The sequence below is a fragment of the Plectrocnemia conspersa genome, unplaced genomic scaffold, assembly GCF_051122295.1.
Source record: "Plectrocnemia conspersa isolate PC_06_02 unplaced genomic scaffold, ASM5112229v1 ptg000006l, whole genome shotgun sequence".
Taxonomy (NCBI): Eukaryota; Metazoa; Arthropoda; class Insecta; order Trichoptera; family Polycentropodidae; genus Plectrocnemia; species Plectrocnemia conspersa.
In genome coordinates this window covers 18,712,199-18,732,424 of record NW_028277170.1, presented here as the reverse complement: position 1 = coordinate 18,732,424, position 20,226 = coordinate 18,712,199, and the positions used below count along the sequence as shown (strand labels likewise).

The window sequence follows — 20,226 nt, the reverse complement described above, 5'->3', positions numbered from 1 at the left end:
TAAAAAAAAGCTATTTCAAAATCCTAAAGATGGTATCCATTTGGACTCCGGTATCATCGGTGGGATGTATGAAGATTCTCTTAGATTCTTAATATGTTACATTAGAAACAGACAGGACTAATTTATCGGTAAAGTTTTACTCTAAAGACTGAATGTTAAAATTTAAACCGTTATGTATAAATTCAGATATTGGAATTTAATTTGAGTATAATTACATTATTTTGGTTTCCCTCCTATAAATATACCTAGCCAGTAGCTCAAAATTCTAAAGGACATATAAAAAAATAAGTTATACAGCAAGATTATTATATTATTTGGATATACATATTACATATTTTGGATATACATATTACATATAGGTATACAAAAAATTACACAATCACATTTGATATTCATATAAAAAACACAATTAGAGATAAGTAAATAATAATTATGTCATGCATGTTCCTTCAAAATTTTTTGTTTCCGGTTCATTTGATGCTTTCCATTGATCTTCCAATCCTAGTATCTAAAATAATTTACATATATAATAAATAAAATATAATCTTATTGTTCTGTAATAATAAGTTAATTATTCAATACCTGTAATATAGCAGCATTGGGCATGTGTTCAGCTGGACCATTTTGTATAAAGTGGTTTAAAATCTTTCCGTCTTTACCTATGATCAGAGCACCACCATTTTGCAATCCATCACCTTTTAAATTCCCACCGACCTCTAAAAAATCAGCATAACACATAAAATAATTATTATTAGTAATTAATTACGAAAGCTACACACACACATAATATTACTAAAGCTAAGATTAAATTGCATCTTTCACATTTTTTCCATAAACTTTTGTTATAAATATGTTCATTGAAGAGTTGGTAAAGGGTTGTTAAATCAAAAAAAGAAAATATACATTTCATGTGAAGGACCGAAATTAATTTTTGCCCATCTATTGTCTTGTCACAGCTGGCAACAACTAATGATTTATGACTAGGTTATCTTATCGTCGACACGATTTTATTGCTTTTAATGTGAACTTTTGTCTTCTGAGAAATGATAATTGTTTTTGCGCTCTCCTATTGACCAAAATTCGGTTTGAATATACTTTGATTAGCTCTCTTATATTAGAAGTGCATAGTAATATCGGTAAGGATAGCTATCATATTTTAAAAATATAGTGTAATATCAAAATGTGGAAAAACTATGGTGCAATATGTGAGATACAATGTCTGTCTGTACTTATTCTTCTGCTTATTTTCCATTGAGAGATGAGTTGGCTAAGTTTTTATTTTGGACATGACCTACTGAAAGTTCTAAAACTATAATTAGGTTAGGTTTGGGTTTGAACAGCAAATGGACGTTTCCCAACTATCAATTTGAGTTTCATAGACATTTAAGAGTAGCATATTAGCGCCTATCAGTTAAATTATATTTTTGCTGGTAGAAATATATATCTACTGGTAAAAATTTATTTGGACTTTACTAGTGAACATATAATTTTACCAAAAAATACGCATTCACTGTAACATTTATACATCGGATGTAAATAAATAATGATAAGAATGTAAATATATATATTACATACATAAAGAAAAGTTGAAATCATATAATTTTACTAGCACCTGTCAGATAATTTATATTTTCGCTGGTAAAAATATATGTCTACTTGTGAAAATGTATTATGATTTGATTTTACTGAAATGACATATTTTAAAAGATATTTTTGGGACAGATTCGAGACGGTTTTTTTTAGATTTTCTTTTAGGAATATACCATCGTGCCGGAAAAATATGCTAATTTTTATTTTTTTTATTCAAACTTTCAATATTTTCTTCATAATGTTCTATTCTTTCACCAGATTACAAAATTCCCTTGGCCCAGGAATAGTTTCGACCAAAATCCAATTGAACATCTATGGGCCATTTAAAAACAAAAACTTTAAATAATGTCGTAGAATTAAAAAAAATATTACGAAATATGGGAGAAGAAATAAATTCATTGTATGAATCTTTTCCCATAATTTTTTGTCCATTGAAGTAAAGCGTTGTAACACAATATTAAATGTTATTTTTTTTAATATTATTTATCGCATAATAGTTGTTAACCCAAATCCTAAGAACCATTTAAAATATGGGGAAGATAAAGATCTCAAAGTTCTCACATGAGATACCCTAGTCGTAAATCAGCAATTGTTGCCAGCTGTGACAGGACTAATAGACAGAGAAATATATTTTATTTTTTTGCTTTAAGTGAAAGCCACCCTTCAATGAGCATATTTATAACAAAAGTTTGTGGAAAAAATGTAAAAGATGCAATATAATGTTGGCTTTAGTAGTATTATGCATGTGTATAGTTTTTCGTGGTGATAGCTGTATATAAGTCGAATGATTACTCATAGCTCGGCCTTTGGAAGTTGCTTCCCTCGATTCTTTCCAAAGTAGACTGGCAAGGACAGATAACATGCTGAATCGGTTAAAACCCAATTCTTCATATGTCTTCTTCTCACTGATTACGTACAAGTCTGTAATGATACAATTGCAATAATTATTAGAATACCAACACATCAACCTTTGAACAATATAGAAAAACCGGTTTATATTATATAAACAAGGAATAAAAAATTTGCAGATATACATTGGATTTATAATATTTATTTATTAAATAAATAAAAAATACCTCCATCGAAAAATTTGCCTTCTACAAATTCTTCTTTGCCCAGATCTTCATATCCAACTCCGACGAGCTTCACGTTGTTTTTAGATAGTATTGGCGCGATCTCAGATAGCTATTTGTAATATAAATGAATATTGTAGTAATCTGTTTTTAAATTTATAATTATTTCGGTATATATTAATACTTCTTTTGCCCAAAGACGGCAAAACATGCAGCCCCATCTTCTGAAGAATATGACCACAGTTGGATTGTCTTTCCATACGCTTCCCAAAGTTGTAGTCTGAAAAATAAGATACAATAAGAAGATAAAGCTGCCTTAATATTTGATAATTCAAGCAAATTTTAAATAAAAATGTATATTTATCGCAGATTTACAGTTTATATTCAAGTAAGAAACTGCTGATATTGAATATAATGATTGCACGCAAGCGACGAGTAGATAAATTACATTGTAGCAATGCGATTCATTTGAAGGACAATAATTTAATTGCTACTTGTAAGTGACATCAGCAGCGGAATGGCAATTACAATTATTGAGTAGATTAAAAGGAAAAATGCATTTAATTATACATAATATGCGTATGTATAATTCATTATACAACATCTGTGATGTTAAAAATGTAAAGCAAAATATAAAATTGTTAATCAATGTACAGATATTATTAACCCTTTCACCGCAGATGGCTCCTAGAGAAGTCATCAAGAAAATCGCTAGTACTCATCGGGCACCTAAAGTGGCCATAAACTTTTGAGTCTAATAATATGGTTATTTAGTATAATTTAACGCTGTAAATCACTTGAATTTATTAAAGCAAAATATTTAAAAAAAATATGGCATGAATAGGTGCTCCCCACGTATTAACAAATTTCGAAATGGCGCGCAAAAATATCAGTCGCGGTGAAAGGGTTAATGGCAATTTAATATTCCATAAAATATTAAATTCTATGTAACTGAATACTCTTAAATCATCAACAAGCAGTAAGAATTTGTAAATCAAAATATGGCAATCGTTTTGATGGGATTTGTAAGGAATAATGTCATGGTAAGGTTAACCCTTTGCACTCATGAAGCGTGTAGGACTCACCAGCGCTTGGCTATATATTACTCGGATGGTGCGTCAGGCGCACCATTTCAATTAATGAATTATAACGTCAATTTTTGAGTATTTCCTGTGCATGTTTTGAATGGCGTTTTTGCAGTGTTGCAGACAAGTTTCAAGAAGCATATCTTATAAAAAAAATATAATTTTTAGTTAAATCAAGCCGGGGAGAGCTCATTTATCACGATAAGACGGGGTTTTTTTGATGACTAAATTTAAAGGCAGATGTGCCGTAGCTTTCTCCCGAAGGCAATATTTGACGATCGTCCTTCGGTAGACATGCGTCAGGGATGTTTTTATTGCCTATTGTGTTTTCGACAGTCTGTAATTTGTGTCTAAGTGAAACTATATAGCGATTGATAATTTTATTTAAATGACTTATATTTTTCATTTTTTAAAATTTTAGTGTGAAATTTTTTTTTAAATTTTATTGTAAAAAAACAGTGCTATGGCTAAATATAGTGATTGTGATGATATGTTTTGTAATGATAGTGATGGGGAGGATTTCATGTTTGATTTTTCATCTTCTAATGATGATAGGGAAGAAAGTGCTTGTTGCCGTGAATCGAAGATGGAATACAGGTAATTTAAATAACAGTGACGAAGAAACGGTACCTCAAACAAATCGCACCACATCAGAAAATTAGAGAATAATAACTAGTAATGACAGTAACTTTTACACTGATGAGTTGGTATAATAATAGAACTTGCGGATTTAAGAAAAATAAAAAAATAATATTTGTCCATATTTGTTTCTTTAATTTATAATAAATCAACATCCCACATATTATTAAACGAGGTGCCCTTTTTCGTGTATCACTTTGTTTATTTTTATATAAAAATATCCTATATAAGCATTATTAGCTTGAATATATAAAATTACAAACAAATATGTACCATAAAGCTACTCATTAAAAGTTTTCTCTATTTTTAAATAAGAAATTTATAAAACAATATGACACTAACTGCAACGTTTCGTTTGACCTTTGATGGGACGTATATTAGTTTTTAAATATATACCTAACATTAGTTTATATAAATATAGATATATCTTGTGGATTTTTAATTGTGGGAAAACGGTACAATTTTTCATTTCTGCGTTCTTTCTGCTTTCTTCGTTCGCAGGTAGGTATATCTAAAACTGAGCGGCATGTAATTGTTATTTGTGTATATTTATTTATTTATGTTTTAAGCATTTTTCAGTCCCATAAATATTTTAAAATGGGTCATCACCCTATTGTGTTAATTTATAATTATGGATTGTCAACCAATGGTACTTGAGAGAACCTAAAAAAATTAAAATGTAATGTAAGTATTTGTTCTGATTTCTTCGTGTTTGCTATTAGTTTATTAATATTTATGCTCTAAATATATAATTTAATTTTTTAATAAGAATTTAACATTTTTAATTTTTCCTGATTTGGCTACCTACCTAGTAAAAAAATCGATTAGGGGTGCAAAGGGTAAATAAAATTAAGTACATTTTTTTGCAATTGCATTGTTTAAATAAATATTTTTTATATGTTTTCACGATTGTTATACATGAGTTTTATTATAGAATAAACAAAACTTGAAATGAGGGTTAAATATTTATTAACTCGTTTGTGTTTATTTAACCTTTGATTACTAATAGGTCTAGTTTATGTTATTTAAAACACCCTGACACATTTTATATGTACTCTCAGTTCATAAAAAATGACAGCGGTGTTGTGAAAGGAATATTTTCAACTAAAGGCTCGGGCACACAGAGAGCGATCTGTAGCGGCGGGAAGCGATATCTGACCGCGGCGACAGGCGATCTGGTTGTATTATGCGATGTTGCATCAGTTCTGTCAGACAGAACGCGGTCTGCGGTAGACCGCCGTAGACCGCGTTCTGTCTGATAGAACTGATGCAACATCGCATAATACAAGTAGATCGCCTGTCGCCGCGGTCAGATATCGCGTCCCGCCGCGACAGATCGCTCTCTGTGTGCCCGAGCCTTAAGATCAAGTGAGTTTTATAACATTCATATTACTTTCAGAAAGTACAATAGTTATGTTTTATTTTTATATTTTGTTTATCATTAATGTGGGATTAAATGGCATGAACTCGATAACTGTCCTAGTACAAATCATATCAACATGAACTCATTCTAAAAATAGACGTTGTTATTATCTCAGCTTTTGTTTCAAATTGCGGTTATTAAAAATTAATAAAAACCTAATAACTCCATTATAATAAATCTTAGTAGGAGGTCAAAAAGGATTTAAAAAAATAAAATTAAAAACTTTTTGTCATTTATCAATGCAGGATATAAAGAAATTTGAGGACACGATAATTACCATAGTATGGACATTAAACTTGTTTTAAAAATAGCTCGGCTAAGTTTGTCCGCAACTTTGATACGCCATTTTTAATTATTGTATAGTGAGTAAAATATGTAGTTTAAATATTTTTTATAAATAAATAGACATATAACCAGTGATTTATGTGTACAATTTTTTAAATATAAATTAATTTAAATCGTTAAAATCAGCCTATAAATTTGGGGTCTGACATGAAAACATATCGATATTATGTAACGTATTGTGTCGTAGTTTCATCATTTACAAAATTTGTATTGTCATAACAATAGCTTTCAATATTACGCAAAGATGTGAAACGAACTAACTAAAGTGGTGAAATCAGTTAACCTACAAATTTTACATTTTTATCTAAATTTATTTTTAATTTCAAAGGTCGAGTGACTGAGATTACTGTATTGTTTGTTTGTCACTGTAAGAGATTATAATATCATTAGCGAAGTATATATACCTACATATAAATATGTATTTTTTTAAATAAGTAATTTATACTATCTCACCTCTCCACTTATGGCACTCTTGATGTTTTTCAAAGCAATCTTGGCTAAGTCCATCTCGATTTGTTGTTTGCGCGTGATAGGCGATCAAAACCGGTACTTGTTATACATATACGTTATGCGCCACAGTGTTGCCAGTACGCCAAGTGATATTGATCTCAATTGTCAGCTACGGCTAGGGCTACCAGATATAAAAATACAATAGGAAGGTAAACTAAAAAATAATTAAAAGGAAGGAAATCAATTCTATAATTAGAATTAAGGTTTTAAATATTTTTTACAACTTAACTAAAGGCTATCAAGATTTTTAGCTTCAGTTATTGTTTTTTGTGGGAGTTTCAACAATGACATTTAGAAATAATGAATTTACTATGGTTTAGTTTTTAAAAACTAATTATTATTTTAATAATTTATTTAGCATCCAAATAGCACGTCCCTAATTTACCGTGTTATTGGGGGGTATACTTAAAAATTGTACGGAACCGTACGATTTTTAAGGAACTGAAAACTGTTATTTTTATCTGGTCATTTGAATTTCCATATAATATTTGATTTTTGTATATGAAATATATATCTCGCACAATTTTTCAAAATGGAAAATTTTCTAGATATTCTTCTATTTCGCAAAACCCATTTAGAGATTAACTGAACCTTCCCAGCAACGATATTCGGTGCTTCCAAAGAGTCCGCTGAATTCACAGCTACATTCAGTCCAGGTAGTGAGAGCTTGTATCGAAAAAAAACAGGGAAACAACAGAATCAAGATACGGCCCGTAGACGAGGATTATACGGTCATGTACCGCCATCATCAGAGAGGGACTTCACCAGACACCACTGCAACAGAGGGAGCAACCTCCACTACACCGTCGCTGCCTCACCTACAAGGCCGCCTCACCTACCTTCCACTGACATCATCCTTCTGCCGGCTTCTCCACCACCGCACGGAGAAAACGATCACGTCCATTATAGTAACTCGCAATACATGTAATTTTAACGGATAAATTATCTCCAATTTCCATCTGCGAAGTCACACCTCTTACGGTTACTAAGCCTTGAAATGGCGACCCCCGACTAGATTTCAACACTTAACAAAACCTAACACCAGTATTTTTAGGAAATTATTTATTGTGCAGATTATTTTTATATGAATAAACGAAAAAAATATTGCATTTTTATTATATTTTTTGACCTTGAGACCTTGGTCTGAGGTAGCACTATCTTCTTATTTAGGCCAATAGTAAGCAAAATAAATTTAGTAAAAATTATACTAATATTTGAGATAACGGAAAGACACTAAAATAAAAAAAATCTCACGAAATAATCAAACACTAATATTATAATATTATTTATTTATTTTAGGGTAATAAAATTTATGTACAACTTATTTTTTATTTAATATTATATAATCAACAACACATTTCCTACAGTACCTATATGCAGAGACACCTCAGTTGGAGTAGGCAGCCTTTGTAAACTCTGTATATAATACGTACATAAATATATATATATATATATATATATATATATATATATATATATATATATATATATATATATATATATATATATATATATATATATATATTGTTGTTTAAATTTGTAACGGAATTCAATACGATGTTTCTAGACGATGCCCCCAACATCAGAAGTCGAAACGTTGGCAGGAGAAATGCGAGAAAGAAAAGACGAGATATGCAAGTAGCATGTTGAATTCCGTTACAAATTTAAACAACATAAAAAAACACGTTAATTTAAAAAAATCATACATATTTACTTAAATTTTGAATAACAACATGTTTTTTTATATACCATATTAAATCAATAAGTGTTTGGTGTACAACAATATACGTTTTTACACTTAAAGCGTTCACATTTGTATATAATAACATAAATACATATCTATAGATTGCTTAAAATTTATAAATAATGTAATTTTGTTATCTTTTCAATATATATGTAATTATATAAAATGTTCATAACAAAATTTTGACTCGACGATCAGTTAACACATAAGATTGTTTCGCTCAAGCCGTGTTGGGTATCGAGGGCAGTGTTATTGGAGGGTACACGAGTATGTCTCCGTTTCTGCCTGTGATGATGTGCACAAGCTTGTTGCCCATTCCGATGATTTTTGTGTTCTTGTCCATGTGACCGTCCAGCGAAACCACATTAGTGGCCAATAGAATTCCGCCCCTTATCGGCACGATGTCATTCAACTGAGACTTTGAGACCACCGTCGGCGTGAAGATCTTATGGTGGGAGCACTCTCCATAGAATCGGACGTGGAATTTGTTTATGAACCCGTTTATGTCTGGGTAGTCGTCGCTGCACAACACAGGGTTACCTGAAAACGATAAAACGATATGTAAATAATGTTATGCCGGCGTAATGTCGTCATTGACCGATGAAGGAGCATCATAAATTACATATCTTCGCTGACTTGTTAAAGCTTCCATGTAACAAAATCAATATTGTGCGATTTCCATGAAAGTTTAGAACTATAAAAGTTAATTCCAACATATTTTTCTGTATTTTCAAAGTCTGGATTTGCTGTAACTAAGCATTTATTAAACAACTTTTTGATTGATTTTACTTTATTTTTAAGTTAAGTGGCACAATGTGGATTATTGTTTTTAAAACATAAAGTTATGTGAAAACATTTATCTAAGGTTTTGACTTGTAAACTCAGTGAATAATAGTGACGCTAGAATTGTACATTGAGATACTCCAATAGCTAATGGTTTAGGATTTGACTCTGAATAAAAACTATATTTACACAAATTTGATACAGGAAAATTAAAAAAAGGCCGCAAGAATTAGATAAATTTCTGTATATAAAAAATTGATTGTAAAGGATTAGTGGATCTGTAATCTTTAATTTGATTTAAAAATATGTCTATTTAAATATAAGAGCTTTAAATCAAGAAAGAAGGTTAATATTATTTGTATGATATATAATGTATTAAAAATCTTACTGTGCTTTTAAATTTTTTTTTGATAATAATGTAACAGTGAAAGTTTTAAAAGATCAACGATGATTTGCGATATTCATTGAATATATAAATACAGTACGAGGGGTAAATATTGTTACAAAATAAATGTGAATAACATATAAATCTTTGCTCTGGATCTCTAATACATCTTATTTATAATACGATGTTTATATTTATATAAAAATGTATTAGCAATTATTGTGAAAACATTTACTGAAAAATTCACATTGATTCGTAGCAATATACATATATTATATACAACATATAAATTATAGCAAAATTTATTGCAATAATTAAAATGAACATAAAATTAATACTTCAACGCATATCAAATTTAAAAAAACATATATACAGGATAAAGATCATAGAATCATTGCAATAGGCAAGACAACCGTTAAAAAAGAACCATTAAAGGCATCGATTATAAAGTAAATAGAAATTAAAAGTTAAATAAAATATGTCACTGATTCTAGACCTGATTTTCAATACCCAATAATGTTTGTTAATTGTGACAATGTTTTAAAGAATGTCATGTAATTGTATTTATATTCTAAATTATTCTTATTAAAATAAATTACTTTGTGTATCAAAACCGTTTACGGCTGCCGTGTCCTTTACAATAGTACTTTGGTCTTATAGCATATAATTTATGATTCATGAAATATAATATTTTATCTCTTGGCATATATTTTTGTACGCAAATATCTGATAATATTTAAAAAAAAAACAGTAATATGATTATATGTATTAGTTAATGAGTTTAATTATATTCTAACAAATGAAACTCAGTTATGTTTATAAATATATCATAAATTGCAATGCAAAACATACTATAAATATCGCACATACATTAATATGTATCTATATAATTATGCACTAGATGCTTATGCGCTCATAATATTGCGCTTTGCGCTCGCCATCTACATATATTTTATTCGCTTATAATATATTTTGATGAATTGATTCAGCGCTGTTACATCGTACTTGTCCATTATAAAGGTACAAACTAATATAAAGCCAAAATCGCTAGGCTTGCGTCGATATAATAGACAAGAACCCACCGTATTTTTTTATGATACCTACCATACAATTGAATTTTCAACGTTCCCGGTACTCCGTGTATTAAACATTGGGTTTTAGTTACTAACTGAATGTTTATTGCTTTTATACTGTTGTACGACATGTCAGCATGGCATAGCACAGGCAAACCATGAAAATCTTTATTGAGAATTGTGATTTTGTTGTACGAGGCATGCAGCTCCTCCAGCGCTGGAAGGTACGACTAGAAAGAGATTTGATTTGTTTAATATATGTTAGGTATATTCAAAGCACTTATAATATACATATTTTAAAAATGAGCTTTTTATCAGAGTTCATACAGATGTGATTATGTTTCAATAATAATGTAAATTAAAAATAATTATATTATAAAATCTATGCTTTACTGCAATACACTTTGTGATGCTTTGGGGGGTAATTCTGATGAAATTTGAATAATGAGATACTCACCATAAACGCATTATCTAAAGTTGTAATGTGGTTGTGAGATATGTCCAAAACGCGCAGTTGATGCAATCCCATTAGGTCCATCGGAGTGATCATCTCCAGCTGGTTGTTGCTCACATTCAGCTTGTACAGCCCCTGCAGTCCTACCAGCGCTTCGTTGAGGGTTTTAAGTTTATTGTAGTTAAGCCGCAACTCTAAAACTTCACCCTTAAAGTCAACCGTATTCTGAAATGTTGAACAAAATTCACAAACGCCGAGACTTTGTTTGAGCGAACGGGCCGTTAAAACGTACCTCGATTTGTCCCTGGATTTGAGTGATTTTGTTGAAGGACAAATCGACGACCAGCAGCCTCTTGATACCTCTCAGCTCCTCCATGGAGAATTCAGACAGTTCGTTGTGAGTCAAGTTCAAGTAAGTCAATAGAGAAAGGTTGCGCAGGGATCCGTTCAAGGAATGTATTTGGTTGTGACCAAGATCCAAGTCCATCAAGTTCTTTGCCTCCGCGAAGTCGTCGTAAGATAACTAAAAACAGTTTATATATTCTGTTAATATGATATGAAACACCTATACCACTAAGTATTTAAACATTTTTAAGAATCCGATAGTATTGTTTCATAATGTAAGTTTTATGACACATTTTATTTCAGGATCCACAAACATTTGCCGTATAACAAAAAATAAATAAATAGACGTATTTGCTTGAAATACACACAATATACTCGGGGGACGGTTGTATAAAAAACGGCATTTAAGTATATTGTTATTATATACCGTTATTCATCGTTTGATGGATAACTCTCTAGCAATAGATGTGAATAAATATTTTTTTAATACTCCAATGCAATTTTGATATCAATTACCCAGAATAAATTATTTGATTATAACATGCCAGTAGGACGTTGACCCGCCAGTTTACGTCCAACTGGCAGCTTGTAAATCAGCCCTTACGTGTAGGTATTTATTATATCTGATTGACTTTCTCAGTTGGTACAGATTTACCCCGTTGTAACGCATTGGGCTTACGCCTGTCAGGTTACAACGGAAGATTTAATAAAAATAAATAATACAAAAAATAAATATAATAGTGGACAAATACTACTCGGAACTGAAACGGGTGCCCGGTTAAGTAATGAAAAAATATTTGAGAATACAGTAAAAATATTTATTAATTCTTAACCATTTTATCTGGAATTGTTATATTACTAAAATTCGTCGTGAGATCGTTAATCCATCGATGGATTTTGGAGCCATAACCTTATTACATTACTCAAACCTCCTACCTGAGCTGTCGCGACAATCCAGCATCACTGTGTATATAACATAAGAGCACAATACTAACGTGTTTGATTTTGTTGAACGATAGGTTGAGTCTCTCCAGTTTCTTGCACTTCTGTAAGGCGCCGTTGAGTGACTTGATATTGTTGTTGTAGAAGAAGAGCGCGTTTATGAGGGGCATGTGTCGTATCTCTCTGGGTATGGCTTCTAAGCGATTGTGGCCTACGTGTATCATCTTCAGCTTGTTGGCGTTCTGAAAGCGGGTAAAGAGTGAACACAACGGTGCGGCGGGCGCGAGTAACTATATGATGGATGATCACTTAGCGAACTAACCAACCATCGGAATTTCGTTTTCGATCGTCGTCAACTTGTTCGAGTGTATCATCAACCACTCCAGCTGGTCTAGGTTCCTGATGGTGCCGTTCAGGGTGGTCAAGTGGTTTATGCCCAGGTGTAGCTGTTTGATTTGCAGAGGCAGCGAGTTCTTCTCCAGCGCCACTATGCCGTTCTCGGCTAACATCAGGTAATTGATGTTTGGTAAAACCTAGAAAAATATATTGGTTGAGAAATAATGATAAACAAAACGTATTTTTTTAAAGCTATTACCAAAAAGTGTTTAATGGAGAAAATGAAAAAAAAAATTAGAACATTTTTTGTATGAGTTAAAAAAAGGGTGGTAATGCAGCAGAAACTACTCTTAAACTAAAAAACATTTTGAGTAGGTAATGTATGGTGGTGCAAAAAATATCCTTAGTTACTAACGACTAATTGAACGCCTTAGTTTAATCAAAACCACGCATAACAATGCGAGAGCTTTTGCAAAAGTTAGGCGTTAATAATACAATTGCTTTGTACCATACAAAAAACGAATAAAAAATAAAAATAGTCTGACAAACGGGTGCCGCATGAACTAAATGAAAAACAAACATAGCCATTATACAGTTTTTTAGGCAATAGAAACGATCCATTGTAATGTGTGATGAAAGGTGAATCATTTATAACAGAAATCTGTCACTGCACAATGTGTAGTTTTGTCGTAGTACATAAAATAGCCAATCTGTGCTATGCAGATGACACAGCGTTCATAGCCAAATCTTAAAAAAGTTAAGAATCAGAATATTGCATGATTACACTATGTAAAAAGATTTTATTTGTATTAAATTTTTATTTGTCCCGTTTTTAGACTCATATAAAAGTATAATACATAAAAGTGCTTTAAAAATTAAATACACTTTTTATGATTTATTTTAAATGTCTCATGTTGGTCTTTTGATACATAATATTTTACCGATTAGGCAATAATTTTATTTTGCTATGTATATTTTTTGTAATAGAAGATTTCATCATTTATATAGTTGTTATGCAGTGCTATTAAAATTGTCATTTAATAAAATCATTGTTAACAATAAAAAAACTAAACTTTAAACTGAATATATAAGTTATTGAGATATTTTAAATAGCTCTTTAAATATATATTTAGTAAATCAATTGAGATTTGTATCACAATTGGTCTTAGAAAATATTACAAAACATTAATATAATCAGGAAAACATGGTAAATTAAATAAATTATATACATAACTTATAATACTTATATTGATTTAAAAAATCTATTATAAAACACCTTCATATTCACACAACACCTTCGTGCATTATGAAATAAATTATAATATTAAGTCTTCTTTTAATTTCTGTTTATGGTTATAGTATGTATTTTTATGTATAATTAGTGTTTAGTGTAAAAATAAGCTATTTTAATTAAATAAATTAATAAAAAAATTACGTATAATAGTAATATTGATTTAAAAAATCTATATTTATAATCTAAAGCCAGCTTTAATTAAATTAAAAATACAACATATCACAAACAATCATTATACTTTTTAATAGTTGATTAATCGATTAATTTTTTAATATATATTTAAATCATTGTTAACAATAAAAAAAAGACTACACTTAAAATTGAATGTATAAATTAATGATATATTCTAAATAGCTTTTCTTATGGTATTCTAGTAATTCAATTAAGATTTGCATCACAATTGGTCATAGGAAATAAGCAAACAATGTAAATAAAATAGTTTATATACAATACATAAATAAAATAAAGCATGTGTCATAAACCATCATAATTGTTAAAATAGCTATTGATTTAATAGATTTTTTATATTTATAATACGAGACGTATTGTTCATATTAGCGTAAATATTGGTGATATAAAAAAGTATATTTTATTTGTACATAAAATAAAATTTGTTATTGACAATAAATTTGTTTATCTAAGCTAATAAATTAAGATAAAAATGAAATCCTTGATTTTCTCAATATTTAAATACTCAATATTTAGTTAAGAAATCAGAGTCAATAGGCAGCATTTACCAAAAATATTTATTTTTGTTCAAGAATTTATTTACGTAATTTTGTATTAGTAAAGAATAACTTATTCTGCGGTTGTAATTGGATATAATAAAATTATAAATGTATACATATAGGAAAATATAATAAATACACTTAAAATATAAAAAAATAAGAATTACAGTAAAATAAAAGTAAAATTTATTATTTATGGACTTAATTTTATTTGATTAAAGTTGCATTAATTCATTAAAAAAAATATTTTAATTTCTTTGCAATTATTCCTAGTTAATTTGAATGAATTCTTCAAGATTTAAATGCAATATATTTTAAAGTATTAGTGCCAAACTTCACAGAAAATGCTGGAAGGATGTGTAGGCAGATCAAATTTCATAATTGTGCACCTGTTTTCTGAATTTAGATTTAATATATTTATAATCGATTTTCTTTCTAAAAATTTTTTGGTTACAAATTACTAGTTTATATTTTTTTTGGTTACCATAATTAGTTCATATTGACGTTTATATATTTATAAAAAGGTGCATCCTTGAGAAGAGAAATTATTTTGACTAATCAATATATTGTTTCAGGTCTTGTTTAATGCAATTAAGAAGTTGATATGCAATATAAATTAATTTTTCATAATTTACAACTGGAAATACGTGTATTGATAAGCTGTTTTAAAAGAGTGATTAAATAATTTTTATTGTCATGTATTTTTTTATATAAGATTTTTTATCACACTTTATTGTAAATTCTTTGTATGAAACAGTGACCATAGATAACTGGAAGTATTATATTCTGTGTATATTTAAAAATAGTTTTAGCTCTTAAAGTGGTAAAATGTATTTTTGTATTTATTTTATATTATCTACGCAATGATAATAAAATATTTCACTAATCTCTGCACTTTTACAATGATAGTCATCAGATTTTATAAGTAAGTAGTTTCACTATGCTCTTTTATATTAAAGCTCATTAATTGATTAGGCATAATAATTTATTATATATACCTGTTTTTTTAATTTCCACTATTTTGCCATATTAATTTTAATTAAAATTTAATAAGAGTGATGTTTCTTTGTGTCTTGACTTATGCTTGTAACCCATATATTGCTTTGAATTTCAATGATAGTGCTCTATTTACTGTGATTTCTATATTGATAATGAGCTATTTAAAATTATATATGTATAAAATGAAGCAAAATTATGTTGAAACAGTAAAATAAACATGTGGAACTTTTAAAAAAATCAATAGATTCTAAGGCATAAGCTCTGTTCGATGATAATGCATATTCAATAAAATATAAATAATAATATTCAATACTTAGTTATTGCGGTGTCACTACATTATTAAAGATTCATGAAGTACTTAAAAAAGGCCAAGAAATAGGTAATATATATATATTGCAATGACTGTCACAATAATGTTTTTTTTTATATAATTAAAATTTCATTTAGATGTCACAAAATAAGTTTTCCTAGATTTTTCTAATCTCACGGAGGAATATTTTGAGCAATAATTAAAATAAAATCGATTTTGAGCTAAATGAATAGTATATAATATTCAAAATGTATGTCATTTATTGTAGTTGTTGATTGTGTTTACGCGGTTGGCATTTTAATATGGTAAAATAATGAAAAAAAAAAATTTTAAAAATTTGTTCGACTTTTATAATAATATAGTGGAAGACGAGTCACGTATTCAGTGATGTGAAAGATGAAGAAGAAGATTTTTGTACGTACGTACCTGCAGATCAGAAGTGTATAAAATTTTAATTTTACTCCTGCCAAGATCCAGCGTTCGTACGCTAGGCATTTGTTGTAGAACATGACGAGGTACTGATGATAATTCATTATCAGCTAAACTTAAATATTCTGTCTTCTTTAATCCAACGAAAGCTTCGTCTCTTAATTCACTGTAAAAAAAAAGTTATGTTAAAAAACAAATTTAATATATTTAATATGTCACTAGTTAATAAAATATATTTTAATTCAAAATATATGATACAATAAAAATATTGATATATATCATTAAAGTCCAATTAAGCTTATGGATTTAATAATATATTGGGAATTAAAAAATAAATAATTCAAGTGTCCAGCTTTTCTACTATTTTTTAGCTTTGTAATATTCGAGTCATATTTATTGACTAATAAACTTTTAATCAAGGCGATTAATCCGTATAAATGATATTGCGCGCGTAGTTTGTTCACGCTCGGCTAATTTTTTATTTTGATAATTACAGAAATTTTAAATAAATTTTGCGCTATATAATAAATATAATAAAGTTTATTAAAAAAATATTGAGGAATAAATTTTTGAATCAGTGTTTCTCAAAATTTCGTATAAAAAAATAGACCAAAGATATTTTTAAGTGCATTTACTCTGATTATTTTTCAGCAATTTTTTTATTGGTTAAATTCGGGAATTTTCAATTCAATAATTTAGAATTACTACTACGATTCGACGACGCCATTTAGTCGCCACATAAAACATACGTAGATAACCCCGACGAACCGTTGTAACGATTTTATTTTTGTATTGTACATTATAATAATAACAATAAAATTACCAGCGACTCATATCATAAGGTTTATATTCCGATTGACTGACAAAATGAACTGACAAAAAGAAAAACATACGCGATGCTAGCTTGGTTATCTCGAAAGAAATGTTTAATAGACATAATGCAAATAAACAACAAACAAGCAATTAAGATTTTCTCGTTTTGAGTTAATTAACTAACTTTTGATTAATGAAACCATATCTGACAGGCCTATCACATTTTAACAAGTGTCAAATCGTATCAAATCATCTTCATTAATAAGAGTCAAATCGTATTATATTATCGTATGTTATGTATTTTTTTTATTAGCATTATTAAATTATAACATAATTAAGGAACAACAATATGCAATAAACATAGTATAAAATACACAAGAGTACATAATTGTTAGGAGTTTCACTTAGGGTTTTTAAGTTTTGTGAAAAAAATCATTTATCATCCATCTTATTCGTAGTATAGAGAGATATTCGATTCGTCGAAAAAGTGACACCACTTAATTATATATTTTTTCTTTCGGCGATTATTAAAAATATTGTTTTCAATAGATAATAATAATCCAACTTCAGATTCTCAATATTTAAATTAATTTAATTTTTTTCTTTTATTATCAAGACGTTTCGGCAAAATGTTTTTAAGCATCATCAAGTGATGTTTTTAAGCATCATCAAGCACAATGTTATAACTCAATTTTAATTACATGCATGTATTAACAAAATGTACGTTTGTATCTTTATTGTAATTCAACAGTCATTAGCCCAATGGTTAAAAACGAATTAAACATGATTAACACAAAACCGAGGAGTGAAACACCAGACTGAAATTATTACAGGTTAAAGCATTTTATGTTACTGTGCACGAAATGGCTCAATTTTATTTTAATTATTCATCACGATATTCATCCGCGAGATCAGTAAAATCTAGGAAAACCTAATCTGTGATGATTGATAAGAATAATAATTATATAATAATCACTAATTTTAATCTCAGTCGCAAAATAAATTAAAGGAATTTGAGCCTTAGGTCTATGAGGTATTAATCACAGACGAAACTATTACTTTATATGCAGGATGTATAAGTGAAGATCAATGTTTACAAAATAAATTAGGAAACGTTAGTGCAAAAAGAGCATACACATCAATATAATGTAATATAATTTATTTTTAAAAAGAGCGCATTTTTATAAATAAACATTTTAGTCTGCTGCAAGGGTCCGAATCTTTTTCGAGCTTAATAGTTTATAATTAGATTAAAAACTATTATTAAAGCTATGTAAGACTTAGCTTAATTTTATTTTAATTATTCATCCGTGAGATTAGGATAATCTAGGAAAACCCAATATGTTTTGATCGAATGGAATTTAAATTATATTATTAAAATATTAAATTGTTTGTATGGAATTTATACTTATGTAATAAATTATGCAAATCTTAGTAAAGCTAATGACTCTATTGTGTACCTGAATCAATTCTTATTGAATATTTTTTTTAATATCTATAAATGCAGGAATATAAATTAATATATTATTAGACGTAAATACATGTCTTAAAAAAAGTGTAGCAAACCTATCAAGAAAAATAATGGCATCAAATTTATTTCTATGGCTTATAGTTTTTTATATAAAAATATGTTTATTTAAAAATAATATTAGCGCTACTATTTCGTTCAGTTTATTATGTTAAACATATTGTTTTCGTTCTTTATACATTTATATATACCGTAATCGTTTAAATATCAATAGCGACCGTGATTACGCCCAATGAGATAACGACGTTTTTTAGAACCAAACTGTAAACTGCTTTTTAAGAAATATAGAAAGCGTTGGTTTATCAGAATAAATTTAATGGCATATATATTTTTTGTAATATTTCATGTAATTACAAAAAAAAAATATATATATTTATGAAAAAGTGCTACACACTAAGACACCACCAGACGATGCTAAATAACGTTTTTGGTGAAACGTTTGTATATATAAAAAAATCAAAGTAGAGAAAATCGGTTATATATTTTTTTATCTAACCTTACGTTAAATAAAAATATATATGTATTATATAATATTCACAATCAAAGTTAATATTAATAAGATTAAAAATGCTGTACATTCAAAATAAAATTCAATTACACGTTTAACCTTCTGGCATTTCGATGATTAATTGAAGCAGAAGGGATATTAAATTTATTTGAACAAATTATAGAGTTCAATAGCGTGTGGCCCCTTGCTCATTCATTCACGATATAGAGCAACAACAAAAAAAACACCCGAAATATCACACTAGACTCTTGTGTACGTGAAATGATAAAATACCAAAAAAGTCGGTTCATATCTAGTAACGGGTACTTTTTATCAATTATCTTTGTTATGAAAATAAGCAACCATAACAATGTATTATTCTTGTTGTTAATTTACATAAATTACTACTCTGAAGTAAACGATAAACAAAATCAGACTTTGGTATTTACCGGTAATATTATCAATATTTTTACGAGAAAGAGATGCTTATGGTTAAGTCTAGACAAGCAAGTAACCTTGTACCCTAATGTGCATGTGACCGTGCAGACCTTTGATCGCTGCCACTCAGATTTACATCCTGCATTCGTCGATTCCAAATGATTGAACAAATAATAAAGAAAACGATGCTTCAAATATGCCGGACATCTGTGCCGCATTGACGCCTCGAAGACTGCAAAGCGGCTGACTTTTAATAAGCACGAAGGAAAGAGAAAATCCCGAAACAATGATAAAATTAGAAAAGCAATTAGAGAGATTGAGAATAGTGATTTAATGTAATTAACTTTGTTTTATAGATATATACTGGCAACAAACAAGCGATAAAACACCAGATGATATGGAAATTCAGAGTGGGACAAATATTTAGAATTTCGACAAAGCATTTCTGAGTAGACGAAGGGACAAAAATTGTT

At 28.8% G+C, this 20,226-nt stretch overlaps 2 protein-coding genes across 7 annotated transcripts in view; both read right to left on the bottom strand.

Annotated features, from left to right (window-relative positions):
* Window positions 1-289: 289 nt before the first annotated feature.
* On the bottom strand, window positions 290-6,732 carry LOC148234429 (prostamide/prostaglandin F synthase-like). 2 transcript variants are annotated; one of them, XR_015810011.1, is made up of 6 exons: window positions 6,609-6,732; window positions 2,848-2,943; window positions 2,667-2,775; window positions 2,210-2,511; window positions 583-956; window positions 290-508 (listed from the first exon to the last, which is right to left on the bottom strand). XR_015810011.1 is itself a non-coding variant. In XM_088187843.1 (6 exons), exons 1-6 carry the CDS (start codon window positions 6,660-6,662, stop codon window positions 431-433), a joined length of 600 nt encoding a protein of 199 aa, XP_088043969.1. In that variant the 5' UTR covers window positions 6,663-6,732; the 3' UTR covers window positions 290-430. The 2 variants fall into 2 exon arrangements, 1 of the variants encoding a protein (XP_088043969.1); XM_088187843.1 differs by having other exon boundaries at window positions 583-716; window positions 2,383-2,511.
* A 1,566-nt stretch (window positions 6,733-8,298) lies between these two features.
* The window catches only part of LOC148234428 (uncharacterized), a 35,640-nt gene continuing 23,712 nt past the window's right edge, over window positions 8,299-20,226 (bottom strand). The window contains exons 2-8 of one of the 5 annotated variants that reach the window (XM_088188154.1): window positions 16,485-16,653; window positions 12,718-12,924; window positions 12,445-12,633; window positions 11,397-11,627; window positions 11,108-11,329; window positions 10,682-10,880; window positions 8,299-8,949 (exon numbers count right to left, since the gene is read on the bottom strand). In XM_088188154.1, coding sequence (XP_088044280.1) covers window positions 8,630-8,949; window positions 10,682-10,880; window positions 11,108-11,329; window positions 11,397-11,627; window positions 12,445-12,633; window positions 12,718-12,924; window positions 16,485-16,653 — 1,537 coding nt within the window. In that variant the 3' untranslated portion in view covers window positions 8,299-8,629. Of the gene's footprint in view, window positions 8,950-10,681; window positions 10,881-11,107; window positions 11,330-11,396; window positions 11,628-12,444; window positions 12,634-12,713; window positions 12,925-16,484; window positions 16,654-20,226 lie in introns of those variants that run through there. The other 4 variants (XM_088188155.1, XM_088188156.1, XR_015810104.1 and 1 more) reach the window with 4 other exon arrangements.